General features: G+C 43.2%; 1 protein-coding gene across 1 annotated transcript; it reads left to right on the top strand.

Moving 5' to 3' along the window:
- The first annotated feature begins 11,467 nt into the window (after window positions 1-11,467).
- On the top strand, window positions 11,468-11,926 carry LOC122665809. The gene has a single exon (XM_043861946.1). The coding sequence runs from the start codon at window positions 11,468-11,470 to the stop codon at window positions 11,924-11,926; it is 459 nt and encodes a 152-aa protein (XP_043717881.1).
- Window positions 11,927-15,477: the final 3,551 nt, after the last annotated feature.

Raw genomic sequence — 15,477 nt, 5'->3', positions numbered from 1 at the left:
AAAAGACCACCACACCCCTTGGAAAGGTGGAAAGGTCCAGGGGTGTGGCGGTCTTTTTAAAATCGGGCTGTGTCTTGGCACAGGTACAAGCCCATACTTAGCACCGGTTAGCATTCCTTTTCCCATTAAACATAGTCAAAAAATCGGGTTTTGGCTGGGCCAAATTATCCAAGTCTAAGTCAAAATTTTGGAAAATCTGGTCAAGAGTCGTATAGACAAAGTCAAAGTAAAAAATGATGAGACTCAGTCATAAATTGACCAAGTTAAATAAGACTTAGTATTTTTACCAGAGTCATGACAAATTGGCAAGTTTAATCATTTCTTAAAAAATTATAAAATTGACTCACTTAAGGCTTTGTATGGCGACGTTTTTATTCCAAAATATTATTTTTGAGTCAAAAATGTTTCTTGTGTTTCTACGGTTTTAGATTAATTCTATACCAATAAATGTTATATGGTAAAATTGGAAAAAAATTGTTCCTACCACCAAGGAAAAAAAAAACATGTATAAATTGCATAATAATAAGAGAAGAATTTCTTCTATTATGTGGTGGTGGGGTGGTGACGGTGGTGGTGGCGGTAATGGAGGTAGCGATGGAGTGTCCAGGTGGTGGTGGCGATAATGGTGGTGGTGATGATGATAGTGGAAGTGGTGGCAGTGACGGTGGTGGTGGTGATTTGTGATTATCGAGTCTATATTGTGCACATTTTTGCTTTCAATTTATGTTTCTATTTTTTCGAAATTCCTTTTTGGTGTTTTTCAAAACTGTGCCAAATCTTATTTTTTTACCGATTCAATCCCACAAAAAAATCGAACAACAAATACAGGTTTTGTCATATTTCTGTCCCATAAAAGTACAAAAACAACAGAAATAGTTTTTTTGAATGTTGCCATACATATCCTTAGAAACTAAGTTGTATAAAAGGATAAATTACTTGGACACTCCTTGTACTATGGCCCGAATGCCCGATTGCTTGATACCCCTAAAGTTTGAAACTATTACTTGAACCACCCCTACATTTTAAGATTTCTTCCAACTAGCCTAGATCCTTTAGTCAGCCACCAATGAATGATGATGTCATGCATTGGAAAACTCCTAAATGTCCAAACGACCCTTTAAAAGTAGTGAATTGACCCTCTTATTTTTACCCAAAAGAAATTGACCCTTTTACCCTTTTACTAAAAAAGGGAAGATGCCTTCTCTTTCATTGTTGAACAACCCTCCTCTCTCTCTCTCTCTCTCTTTGTTGCTGTGGCAATTTGCAGACACCGGAGAAAAACGAAGCAAGTACCTAGGGTGTGATCTAACATCCTACAACCAACCATAAAAAAAAAAACACTCCAACCCTTCCACAAACCCTCGCTGAAACCCTTCTCTCTTATCCGACTCTAACATGCAACCCTCCACCGCAAGCACTACTGTCACCCACCACTACCTGCAACCATAACCTGCAACCCTCCCGCTATCACCTGCAACAACACCTGCAACCCTTCCTTATCATCTCTGGCGACTAGTGTGTAATAACCACACTCCTATCCGGCATTGGGAGCAAATAGATCCATTCTGACAATAAAACTAGTTTTGAATGGATGGATCTATTGGGCTTGAACTGAACTCCATTGTACCAATTACTCCCAAATTTTAGTTTTAAATGGGAATGTGAATGGATGGATGTATATTCATGCTATTAAAGTTGTGTTCTGTTAGAATACAAATTCCAGTTTAGTTCTGTTAAATTTGTATTTTGTTAGGTTACAAACACATGAGGGATGTACAAATTTTAGCTTATTTATGTTGTTGTGGTGAGCCTTGCCGGAAATTTCAATCTTCTTCTTCACCTACGCTTTCGCCGGCGATGGTTATGGAGCATTGTCAAGCTTCTTCTCCAACGGTCTTATTTGAATCGATTTGGGTTTTTTTAGGTTAATACCTATAAAAACTAAGGTACCGTTTGATAACGTTGTGTTTCTGGTGTTTCTTTGCTATTTGTGTTTCTAACACACAAAAACACCCAAAAAACTGTTTAATAAACTTGTTTTGTTTCATGTGTTTTTGGTACCATAAATCAAAATTTGTGGTCATTTTTTGTAGAAACAAGTAAAAACTTGTTTCTACCATTCTTTATATCAATTGGCTAAAAGTGATTCCCAATAAAACACCCATCTCTCTTCCCATTACTAAATAGTTATATCTGCTCGACTCTCACTGCTGTTATCCCTCCCCCGTCCAAGTAAACCTCTCTCTCGTTCAAACTAAGATACCGTTTGATAACCTTACGTTTATGATGTTTATGTACTATTTGTGTTCCCAAAACACAAAAACACTCAAAAAACCATTTGATAAACCTGTTTTGTTTCATGTATTTTTGGTACCATAAATTTCATTTATGGTCATTTATGTGAAGTGTAACAGATTTGTAGAATCAAGTTTTACTTGTTTCTACCATTTTTTGCACCAATTGAAAAAGTGTTGCCCGATAAAAACAAAGGCAGATAGGAGAAGGGAGACCGTTTGAGGGACGATGCCTGCAACTCTCTCTCTCTCTTACTATCTCGCTCAGAGAGACGATGACATCAACACGACAGCTAAACAGCTAAACAGCTTATCCCTTTATCCAGCAAAGCCTTCAGTGAAGGCCTCAGAGCTTCTTCATTGAGCGGCTACACAACCCGGATTAGCTCGCCCGAAATCCCCTTAATCAAAGAATATGGATCGTGCTCTTCGTTATCGAGAACAAGCTCAATTCTTTCATCGACCTCTACGACCTCCTCGTAAAGATTGGAAGGCTTGGTGACGGTGAGGTCAAAGATGTGAGGGTGAGCTTGGTTACAAATCTGAAGGAGATCCCTGAAACCGCGAGTCACGCACAGAGCAATCCTCTCCCCTTTCCTCTCCAAAAGAGCATTGGTGGTGAGCGTGGTAACCATCCAAATCCAATCAATCTTATCAGTTGGGATCTTGGAAGACCTAGGAATCTTCTCCCCCGTAGACTCTTCTAGAATTCTGTGTATCCCCTCGATCAGAGCATCGTTGTAGTTGGCAGGGTCGACAGATAAGAGCTTCATCATTCGGCAATCCGATCAATCAGGAATTTCTGCATAAACGTTTGTAAATGTGCCGCCTCGGTCGATACAGAACCTGAACTTCTCCTCCTTAATTCTCCGCATTTCTTCTAGTTCTACTTGATTTTTTTTGGTTTGCTGCTTCTGTTTCTCTGTTCTCGCTTTCTCTCTTCCTTTTTTTTCTGGGTTCTGGCAGAACCAAGAAGGGGTCTTAGGTTAGGGTTTTGGTAGGAAATCGAAAGAGATGGGATGGGGGTTGTCGGTGGGAATAGTAAGGGTAGGATGGGTCACTGGACACGACAGAAGGATGGGTCTGGGTTTTCGATTGGGGTTGTCGGTGGGAATAGCAAGGGTGGGATGGGTAATTGGACTTGACGGAAGGATGGGCTTTGGGTTTCAGTGGAGTCAAAGGACAGGGACAGGGGTAGAGTTTCAATGGGAAATGGGAGAGGGAGGTTTGCTGAGGGAAGGGGGTAGAAACAATTTTTTTTTTCACTGTTGTTACGACAGAACAATGGTAGGTATAGATAATAGGGAAAGGGAAAGGGGTTGCTGCTGGTGTTGTTCGGTCACAACTGTAGAGAAAAGAAATTAACAAAGAAAAGGAGGAAGCAGAATAACATAACGGGGAAAAGATCACCCAGGTTTATAAAACACCATTTTGCAACCTAGAAATATGTTTCTGCAATCAAAAATACCAAAAAATATTTTTGGTGAGATACGAAACATAAACATGTGTAAGGTTATCAAACGGTAGTGTCAAAACCAAACCAAAATTGTTTATCGAAATCGAACCAAATTGTTTAAACCAAAATCGATAGGCCGTTTAGTTAAATGGTCCGGTTATGGTTTTAGAAATTACACCATTTATTTAATCTGTTCAATTCGATTTTGATCGATTAATCCAACAGTTTCAAACCGTGTAATCCAATTAAAACCGATTATAACCAAACCGTCTAACCATTTAAAAACCTCAGTTTCTGGAAAGCTATTGATTCATACTGTTATGTGTTTTTGGGTCTCTGTATTTTGAAGCTCTAACCATGGCTTCCGTTATTCCTATTTCATTCTTAATTTTTACATGCGTCTTCCTTAATGGTTATGTGCACTACCAAAGGCCCCCATTTTCTATTAAAAAATACAACAGGTAACCAATGTAAATTAGATTTAGTAAATGGTTTATGAAACCATCTAGAAACCATCTAATCGAAACCGTATAAAACCGTTTAAAAAATGGTCCAGGTTTTGATACCATATTCAGAGTATTCATTTCGTAAGTTCTGATTTTTTACAAGAGCAGAGGGGCTGCTTGTATAGAACTCCAAAGAGTACAACCAACCAACCTAAACCAAGGTTGGAACCAAGGTTACTTTACAAAAAGAGACTTAACTAGAGTAAAAATAACCTAACCTTGCCGACATATTAACCAAGGTTTACAAACTAGAGTAACATTTTGACAAAAGCCGATAGGCTGACAAACACAGGACTTGCTTTATTACAAAAGACAAAATCGATAAAATCGGGCATCAATCAGTGTTGAGGTCGGTATCACTGGAATAGGGGATGAACATGTCCAGTGCGTGGCCCACTTCGAACTCCAAGTGTTCGCTCATGATTCGATGGATAACGGGGTGATGTAGCTCATTATTGACTTCCCAAGCCGTGTTGGTGCTGCGAAGAAGGCAAGTGGGCAGAGTTGCAGGGTTAACATGGTTGTGAGAGCACATAGTTGTCATGAAGGCATACCATCGTTCTTTATGGGCATCTGAGTCATCACGGTGAACAAAGAGGTCTTCAGTACTGGTGTCATGGAGGAAGAAGATCGGATCATAGGCAATGAGATTATGATCCAAAATGGGAGGAGTGACCAGGTGATGATGAATGAAATCAGGAGGTCGATGAAAGATATAGGTGACAAAGGGATTGTCATCAAGGGCTGAAAGGGAATGGAGCCATTGAGGTATGGGAGCGAAGAGGCGGAGAAAACGGGCTAAACACTGGGGTCGCTGGAGACGAAAATAAGCGGTACCTGTAGGATTAGAGAAGATGGTGGAGACTGTGCTAAGATAATGATAGAGGGTATGACGATTAAAGGTGAGGGCAACCTTATGAACAACAAGAAGATGCCAGAAGAAGACGACACAGTCTTTATCAAAAAGGGCTGGATTAATGGTGAAGGGAATGAGAAAGGGGAAATCTGGATGACAGACAACCCAATCATACTGGAGGCCATTGTGATGAACCATAGAGATGAGAACGGACTGATAGGTGGAGATACTATTGGTCCTGAGGGTACGAAGAGAGATGTCACTGAAGATAGACACCGGGAGAGTAGGTAGGAGATCAAGTAATGGATCAGGCGGTGATGGAGCTGATGAGGAGGAGGAAGCTCCTGGGGTAAGGGGCATGCAAAGAACAGGGATGGAGGAAGATAATGATAATTTCTTCTTGGTCCTGGAGAGAAAATCTGCTAGGATATTATCTTTGCCTTTGATGTGTAGTACCTTGAAAGACCACTGAGAGAACCACTGAGCCCATCGTAGCAACTGAGATTCAGGGAGTTGCTTCTGCTTGAACTGTAACATCCTCGGGAAAGCTGTCATGTCCATTTCAATCTGGAATGTGTGTCCAATGAGAAAGAATTGGAATTTCTCAATACCACGACGAACTGCAAGAATCTCTTTGAATGTAGAGTGATAGTGCTGTTCAGAAGGCTTGAACATTCCACTACGGTATCCACATACACGACGTGTCTTGTCTGGGAATTCTTCAAGTAAAACCGCACCCCATTGGGTATCACTAGCATCGGACTGTAGGATGCGAAGACTTGTAGAGGGGATTTGCAGAGTGGGTAGTGACTGGCCAGAACCTTCAAAGACTTGACTGCCTGGGTATGAACAGAGGACCAAGGCGGAGCATCTTTCTTGAGGATTCGATGAAGATGACTTGTGAAGCGGACCTGATGAGGCAAGAACTCGATCATGTAATTAATGATGCCGAGAAATTGCTGTAATTCTTGCCGAGTGAAGGGACCATCTGAGAATTCGAGCAGGGAACGACCAATATGGGGCTGAAGTTGGAATTGTCCTTTGGAGATGGTAACACCAAGAAAATCAATTGTGTCGACTGCAACTTCCATCTTTGTGGGGGAGAGCATAACACCATGAGCTAGGATATCCAAGAACTTTTGGAGCAGGAGAGCATGATATTCCTCTGTGTCAGAAAAGAGGAGTATGTCATCGATATAGATGAGGGCATGCTCTTGTATAGTAGCATAGACCTGTAGCATGGCTTGCTGAAATAAGGAAGGAGCCACTTTGAGACCAAAAGGGAGAACTGTCCACTGGAAATGTCCACCGGGGATACAGAAACCTGTTTTGGACCGATCATCTGGGTGAATACCGAGTTGCCAAAAATCGACCTTCAAATCAAACTTGCTGAAAATCTTCGCCTTGGAAAGCTGGAGCAGAAGAGCTGGCCTGGTGGGTAAAGGAAACTTATCATCGGCTAAAAATGCATTGAGGGACTGATAATTGATCACCAATCTGAGCTTGCCACGCTTCTGTTCAGCTCTCTTGTTTACATAGAAGGCTTCACAAGCCCAAGGGGAAGATGTCTTCTCGATGAGACCTTGAGCTTCCAGGAGGGCAACTTCTTTGCGTGCACTGGTGAGCTGTTCAGGCTTCATACCCGAATGGCTGGCTTTGGTGGGGTTTGCATCCTCATTCTTCTTGAAAGGAAGGCAGATGAAGAACTTTGGGTTCTGCCAGAGGGGATGAGCACACTTAGGAAGAAAGTCTGCATGATTCTCAGCACTGCAACTAGTGACCAGTTGTTCCTTGATATCTGCAATTGGAGTGATTAGTAACAAATTTGAAACAGTTGTCCAAGGGAGGAATGCTTCTTATGACAGAGTCCATGTACGCTCCATCTAAGGTGGGGTAATTGGCAAAGTATGTCAAAGCCAATGAGAGCATCTCGACCAGGGAGAGAGGATCCTAACACTGTATGGCTAAGGGTAAGAGATGGGAATATTTGAAAATGAACAGGATTCTTGGAGATAAGGTTAACAGAAAAGGTTTGGCCATCAGCTGCAGTAAAAAACTGTCTATGGGGTTTCCAGAATTCAAAGGGAAGGACATGGGGGGCTAAGATTGTTGTGGAACAACCAGTATCAAAATATCCTATAACCTTAATAGGACGATCCCATGCTGTAGGAGAGATGGAGAGACAAGCCTGAGGTAATGGGGTTTTGGTGATAGCCAAAGCTGGTGACTTAGGAGGGCTAGGGGAGGATAAAGGAGAGGCCATGGGGTAGATGGGGTTAAATCCATCGGACTCGGATCTGGGTGATGAGGTATCCAAATCTTCATCTTGCTCCCAATTTTTTAGCACAAACAGTAAGTCTAGAGAAAAGTCATCGTCTATAGAGTAGAGAGATTCAACATCTGCATCTAGATCATCAGTGATGGAAAAGGGGGCTAGCATATGCATTAATGTGGCCTGCTTGGCCTTGTCTGGGCAATTTCGGGCAAAGTGTCCAGTTTTTTCACACGCATAGCATTTGGTGGAAGTCTTCTGCCTAAATTTCTTGCGTTTGAAGAACTTGTAAGGCCGATGCTGATGCTTATGTTTGATCCGATGAGATCGATGGGATCCATATTTCTTGGAGTAAACCTTCTCTGGACGAGTACTGATCTTGGAGAAATGAGATTTCTTTTCAGAAGGACAAGAGCAGACTTGGTCTTTGCACTTGATCTTGAGATGAGTTGTGTCACAAGCATCAATGAGCTTATGAGTGGTCTTTTTCCATTGCTTGAAGAATAACTGTTGGTCATCTGCAAGGCACTAAGAATCTCTTGGTAGAGACGACCAATAGGAGCTTGGTCAATCCGGAGGCCAAAATGTTGGAAGGATTTTGCAGCCTCTTTTCCCAAAGGTTCTGGGAAGGAATTGAGAAAGACCTGTTTCATGTTAGGGTCATCCAGTCCTCCAAGGATGTAGAAACGGTCTAACATGCGAGTATAGTGCTTGGCAAGATCAGCCTTTTGGAACGAACAACACTTCATCTGGAAGTACTCTTCTCGAGCCTTAATACGGTTGTTCTCGATGGGTCCAATCATCTCATTGTATAATTGTGCAATGAAGACATCAATAGGAATTTGAGTCCACTGGAGTTGCCGATAACCACCAAGGGCCATGATACCATATTCAGAGTATTCATATATTCATGACTATAGCTATGATAGTGAAGGATTCCTCTTATGCCTCTTTCCTGATCTCTGGTCGTGAAAAGGAGAAGAAGCTTCTGGAAGAACAGCTCAGACTGGCTCAGACCCAACCATTCCCGTCCAGTCCCACTCTTTTCCCTGAGTCTTTTACAACCCCCATTTACCATGATCATTCGGCTCCACATAGCTTTCCTACTGCTATGTTCAAAGAGTTACAGGACCAACAAAGACATTTGGCTACTCTCAAAGCCAGATCCTCAAAATCCAAGAGATCTCATACATCCTATCCTGTATCTCCACAGCCTATTTTCCAACCCTCTCCCATTTCACTTCCAAAGCCCATGGCCCAGCCTACTTTTTAGTCTTTACCTGAACAACCTTCAGGACCTCCTGGTTTTGTCCCTTGGGTTCCTCCCAGATCAAAACCAAACACTCCTGATTCCGCCTACACTGTTGTCCCCTTACCTGAGAATCCTAATATCCTCAGCACCTTCCTCACTCAGTTAACTTTGGCCACACCTAAAACTATTCCTGTTTTATCCCTCTCCAAAGTTGCTTTCGTCACCTCCTTTTCAGAATTCGACTCTCAAAGTTCCCAGAGTCCGTTACCTATCTACCAGACCAATCCCCCTCCGGCACCAAATGCCTCTCAAGCCACTATTGAACCCATCATTCATAGCAATGACAGTGAAGTTGATACTACACCACAGCAACAGCAACAGCAGCCCCAAGCACCACCTCGTTTTCCCCCTCTGGCCGATTCGCCTAGTCCTTTTGTTAATCAGGATCCCAAACAATTATTCACCTTTGATGGTCTTCCATTTCATAAATGGCCTGAGCGCATCTCAGAATTTCATGCCTGGCTTACTGCAGAAATGCTGGTTGCTGGTGCGACTGACAACACTGTCCTCACCAAATTCTTGGCCCGTACTCATGGAACCCTTAGAGAATGGTTCATGGCCCTTGGTGGTTATCGGCAACTCCAGTGGACTCAAATTCCTATTGATGTCTTCATTGCACAATTATATAATGAGATGATTGGACCCATCGAGAACAACCATATTAAGGCTCGAGAAGAGTACTTCCAGATGAAGTGTTGTTCGTTTCAAAAGGCTGATCTTGTCAAACACTACACTCGCATGTTAGACCGTTTCTACATCCTTAGAGGACTGGATGACCCTAACATGAAACAGGTCTTTCTCAATTCCTTCCCAGAACCTTTGGGAAAAGAGGCTGCAAAATCCTTACAACATTTTGGCCTCCGGATTGACCAAGCTCCTATTGGTCGTCTCTACCAAGAGATTCTTAGTACCTTGCAGAAGCTATGTGATCAACAGTTATTCTTCAAGCAAAGGAAAAAGACCACTCATAAGCTCATTGATGCTTGTGACACAACTCATCTCAAGATCAAGTGCAAAGACCAAGTCTACTCTTGTCCTTCTAAAAAGAAATCCCATTTCCCCAAGATCAGTACTCGTCCAGAGAAGGTTTACTCCAAGAAATATGGATCCCATCGATCTCATCGGATCAAACGTAAGCATCAGCATCGGCCTTACAAGTTCTTCAAACGCAAGAAATTTAGGCAGAAGACTTCCACCAAATGCTATGCGTGTGGAAAAACTGGACACTTTGCCCAAAATTGCCCAGACAAGGCCAAGCAGGCCACATTGATGCCTATGCTAGCCCCCTTTTCCATCACTGATGATCCAGATGCAGATGTTGAATCTCTCTACTCTGTGGACGATGACTTTTCTCTAGACTTAATGTTTGTGCTAGAAAATTGGGAGCAAGATGAAGATTTGGATACCTCATCGTCCAGATCCGAGTCCGATGGATTTGACCCCATCTACCCCGTGGCCTCTCCTTTGTCCTCCCCTAACCCTCCTAAGTCACCAGCTTTGGCTATCACCAAAACCCCATTACCTCAGGCTTGTCTCTCCATCTCTCCTACAACAAGGGATCGTCCTATTAAGGTTATAGGATATTTTGATACTGGTTGTTCCACAATAATCTTAGCCCCCCATGTCCTTCCCTTTAAATTTTCGAAACCCCATAGACAATTTTTTACTGCAGCTGATGGCCAAACCTTATCTCCAAGAATCCTATTCGTTTTCAAATATTCCCATCTCTTACCCTTAGCCATACAGTGTTAGGATCCTCTCTCCCTGGTCGAGATGTTCTCATTGGCTTTGACATACTTTGCCAATTACCCCACCTTAGATGGAGCGTACATGGACTCAGTCATAAGAAGCATTTCCTCCCTTGGACAACTGTTTCAAATTTGTTACTAATCACTCCAATTGCAGATATCAAGGAACGACTGCTCACTAGTTGTAGTGCTGAGAATCACGCAGACTTTCTTCCTAAGTGTGCTCATCCCCTATGGTAGAACCCAAAGTTCTTCATCCGCCTTCCTTTCAAGAAGAATGAGGATGCAAACCCCACCAAAGCCAGCCATTCGGGTATGAAGCCTGAACAGCTCACCAATGCACGCCAAGAAGTTGCCCTCCTGGAAGCTCAAGGTCTCATCGAGAAGACATCTTCCCCTTGGGCTTGTGAAGCCTTCTATGTAAACAAGAGAGCTGAACAGAAGCGTGGCAAACTCAGATTGGTGATCAATTATCAGCCCCTCAATGCATTTTTAGCCGATGATAAGTTTCCTTTACCCACCAGGCTAGCTCTTCTGCTCCAGCTTTCTAAGGCAAAGATTTTCAGCAAGTTTGATTTGAAGGTCGGTTTTTGGTAACTCGGTATTCACCCAGATGATCGGTCCAAAACAAGTTTCTGTATCCCCGGTGGACATTTCCAGTGGACAGTTCTCCCCTTTGGTCTCAAAGTGGCTCCTTCCTTATTTCAGCAAGCCATGCTACAGGTCTATGCTACTATACAAGAGCATGCCCTCATCTATATCGATGACATACTCCTCTTTTCTGACACAGAGGAATATCATGCTCTCCTGCTCCAAAAGTTCTTGGATATCACCCTAGCTCATGGTGTTATGCTCTCCCCCACAAAGATGGAAGTTGCAGTCGACACAATTGATTTTCTTGGTGTTACCATCTCCAAAGGACAATTCCAACTTCAGCCCCATATTGGCCGTTCCCTGCTCGAATTCTCAGAAGGTCCCTTCACTCGGCAAGAATTATAGCAATTTCTCGGCATCATTAATTACATGACCGAGTTCTTGCCTCATCAGGTTCGCTTCACAAGTCATCTTCATCGACTCCTCAAGAAAGATACTCCGCCTTGGTCCTCTGTTCATACCCAGGCAGTCAAGTCTTTGAAGGCTCTAGCCCAGTCACTACCCACTCTGCAAATCCCCTCTACAAGTCTTCGCATCCGACAGTCCGATGCTAGTGATACCCAATGGGGTGCGGTTTTACTTGAAGAATTCCCAGACAAGACACGTCGTGTATGTGGATACCGTAGTGGAATGTTCAAGCCTTCTGAACAGCACTATCACTCTACATTCAAAGAGATTCTTGCAGTTCATCGTGGTATTGAGAAATTCCAATTCTTTCTCATTGGACACACATTCCAACTTGAAATGGACATGACAGCTTTTCCGAGGATGTTACAGTTCAAGCAGAAGCAACTCCCTGAATCTCAGTTGCTACGATGGGCTCAATGATTCTCTCAGTGGTCTTTCAAGGTACGACACATCAAAGGCAAAGATAATATCCTAGCAGATTTTCTCTCCAGGACCAAGAAGAAATTACCATTATCTTCCTCCATCCCTGTTCTTTGCATGCCCCTTACCCCAGGAGCTTCCTCCTCCTCATCAGCTCCTTCGCCGCCTGATCCATTACTTGATCTCCTACCTACTCTCCTGGAGTCTATCTTCAGTGACATCTCTCTTCGTACCCTCAGGACCAATAGTATCTCCACCTATCAGTCCGTTCTCATCTCTATGGTTTATCACAATGGCCTCCAGTATGATTGGGTTGTCTATCATCTAGATTTCCCCTTTCTCATTCCCTTCACCATTAATCCAGCCCTTTTTGATAAAGACTGTGTCGTCTTCTTCTGGCACCTTCTTGCTATTCATAAGGTTGCCCTCACCTTTAATCGTCATACCCTCTATCATTATCTTAGCACAGTCTCCACCATCTTCTCTAATCCTACAGGTACCGCTTATTTTTGTCTCCAGCGACCCGAGTGTTTAGCCTGTTTTCTCCGCCTCTTCGCTCCCATACCTCAATGGCTCCATTCCCTTTCAGCCCTTGATGACAATCCCTTTGTCACCTATATCTTTCATCGACCTCCTGATTTCATTCATCATCACCTGGTCACTCCTCCCATTTTGGATCATAATCTCATTGCCTATGATCCGATCTTCTTCCTCCATGACACCAGTACTGAAGACCTCTTTGTTCACCGTGATGACTCAGATGCCCATAAAGAACGATGGTATGCCTTCATGACAACTATGTGCTCTTATAACCATGTTAACCCTGCAACTCTGCCTGCTTGCCTTCTTCGCAGCACCGGCACGGTTTGGGAAGTCAATAATGAGCTCCAGCACCCGGTTATCCATTGAATCATGAGCGAACACTTAGAGTTCGAAGTGGACCACGCACTGGACATGTTCATCCCCAATTCCAGTGATACCGACCTCGACACTGATTGATGCCCGATTTTATCAGTTTTATCTTTTGTAATAAAGCAAGTCCTGTGTTTGTCAGCCTGTCGGCTTTTGTCAAAAAGTAACTCTAGTTTGTAAACCTTAGTTAATATGTCGGCAAGGTTAGGTTATTTTTACTCTAGTTAAGTCTCTTTTTGTAAAGTAACCTTGGTTCCAACCTTGGTTTAGGTTGTTTGGTTGTACTCTTCGGAGTTCTATATAAGCAGCCCCTCTGCTCTTGTAAAAAATCAGAACTTACGAAATGAATACTCTGAATATATTATTCAGAGGGAAGGACATGGGGGGCTAGGATTGTTGTGGAATAATCAGTATCAAAATATCCTATAACCTTAATAGGACGATCCCATGCTGTAGGAGAGATGGAGAGACAAGCTTGAGGTAATGGGGTTTTGGTGATAGCCAAAGCTGGTGACTTAGGAGGGCTAGGGGAGGACAAAGGAGAGGCCACGGGATAGATGGGGTCAAATCCATCGGACTTGGATCCGGGTGATGAGGTATCCAAATCTTCATCTTGCTCCCAATTTTCTAGCACAAACAGTAAGTCCGGAGAAAAGTCATCGTCCACAGAGTAGAGAGATTCAACATCTGCATTTGGATCATCAGTGATGGAAAAGGGGGCTAGCATAGGCATCAATGTGGCCTGCTTGGCCTTGTCTGGGCAATTTCGGGCAAAGTGTCCAGTTTTTCCACACGCATAGCATTTAGTGGAAGTCTTCTGCCTAAATTTATTGCGTTTAAAGAACTTGTAAGGCCGATGCTGATGCTTACATTTGATCCGATGAGATCAATGGGATCCATATTTCTTGGAGTAAACCTTCTCTGGATGAGTACTGATCTTGGAGAAATGAGATTTCTTTCGTAAGTTCTGATTTGTTACAAGAGCAGAGGGGCTGCTTATATAGAACTCCGAAGAGTACAACCAACCAACCTAAACCAAGGTTGGAACCAAGGTTACTTTACAAAAAGAGACTTAACTAGAGTAAAAATAACCTAACCTTGCCGACATATTAACCAAGGTTTACAAACTAGAGTTACTTTTTGACAAAAGCCGACAGGCTGACAAACACAGGACTTGCTTTATTACAAAAGATAAAACCGATAAAACCGGGCATCAATCAGTGTCGAGGTTGGTATCACTGGAATAGGGGATGAACATGTCCAGTGCGTGGTCCACTTTGAACTCCAAGTGTTCGCTCATGATTCGATGGATAACCGGGTGCTGTACCTCATTATTGACTTCCCAAGCCGTGCTGGTGCTACGAAGAAGGCAAGCCGGCAGAGTTGCAGGGTTAACATGGTTGTGAGAGCACATAGTTGTCATGAAGGCATACCATCGTTCTTTATGGGCATCTGAGTCATCACGGTGAACAAAGAGGTCTTCAGTACTGGTGTCATGGAGGAAGAAGATCGGATCATAGGCAATGAGATTATGATCCAAAATGGGAGGAGTGACCAGGTGATGATGAATGAAATCAGGAGGTCGATGAAAGATATAGGTGACAAAGGGATTGTCATCAAGGGCTGAAAGGGAATGGAGCCATTGAGGTATGGGAGCGAAGAGGCGGAGAAAACAGGCTAAATACTCGGGTCGCTGGAGACGGATATAAGCGGTACCTGTAGGATTAGAGAAGATGGTGGAGACTGTGCTAAGATAATGATAGAGGGTATGACGATTAAAGGTGAGGGCAACGTTATGAACAGCAAGAAGGTGCCAGAAGAAGACGACCAAGGATTAATGGTGAACGGAATGAGAAAGGGGAAATCTGGATGATAGACGACCCAATCATACTGGAGGCCATTGTGATGAACCATAGAGATGAGAACGGACTGATAGGTGGAGATACTATTGGTCCTGAGGGTACGAAGAGAGATGTCACTGAAGATAGACACCGGGAGAGTAGGTAGGAGATCAAGTAATGGATCAGGCGGTGATGAGGAGGAGGAAGCTCCTGGGGTAAGGGACATGCAAAGAACAGGGATGGAGGAAGATAATGATAGTTTCTTCTTGGTCCTGGAGAGAAAATCTGCTAGGATATTATCTTTGCCTTTGATGTGTCGTACCTTGAAAGACCATTGAGAGAACCACTGAGCCCATCGTAGCAACTGAGATTCAAGGAGTTGCTTCTGCTTGAACTGTAACATCCTCGGGAAAGCTCTCATGTCCATTTCCAGCTGGAATGTGTGTCCAATGAGAAAGAATTGGAATTTCTCAATACCACGATGAACTGCAAGAATCTCTTTGAATGTAGAGTGATAGTGCTGTTTAGAAGGTTTGAACATTCCACTATGATATCCACATACACGACGTGTCTTGTCTGGGAATTCTTCAAGTAAAACCGTACCCCATTGGGTATCACTAGCATCGGACTGTAGGATGCAAAGACCTGTAGAGGGGATTTGCAGAGTGGGTGGTGACTAAGCTAGAGCCTTCAAAGACTTGACTGCCTGGGTATGAACAGAGGACCAAGGCGGAGCATCTTTCTTGAGGAGTCGATGAAGATGACTTGTGAAGCGGACTTGATGAGGCAAGAACTCAG

This window comes from Telopea speciosissima, chromosome 6 (genome assembly GCF_018873765.1).
Source record: "Telopea speciosissima isolate NSW1024214 ecotype Mountain lineage chromosome 6, Tspe_v1, whole genome shotgun sequence".
In the NCBI taxonomy this organism is placed as follows: Eukaryota; Viridiplantae; Streptophyta; class Magnoliopsida; order Proteales; family Proteaceae; genus Telopea; species Telopea speciosissima.
This window is presented reverse-complemented; position numbering and strand designations above follow the sequence as displayed.

Bases quoted from the DNA above. Each gene is read 5' to 3' on its own strand.
- LOC122665809 (XM_043861946.1), top strand. From the start codon at position 11,468: ATGACCGAGTTCTTGCCTCATCAGGTTCGCTTCACAAGTCATCTTCAT.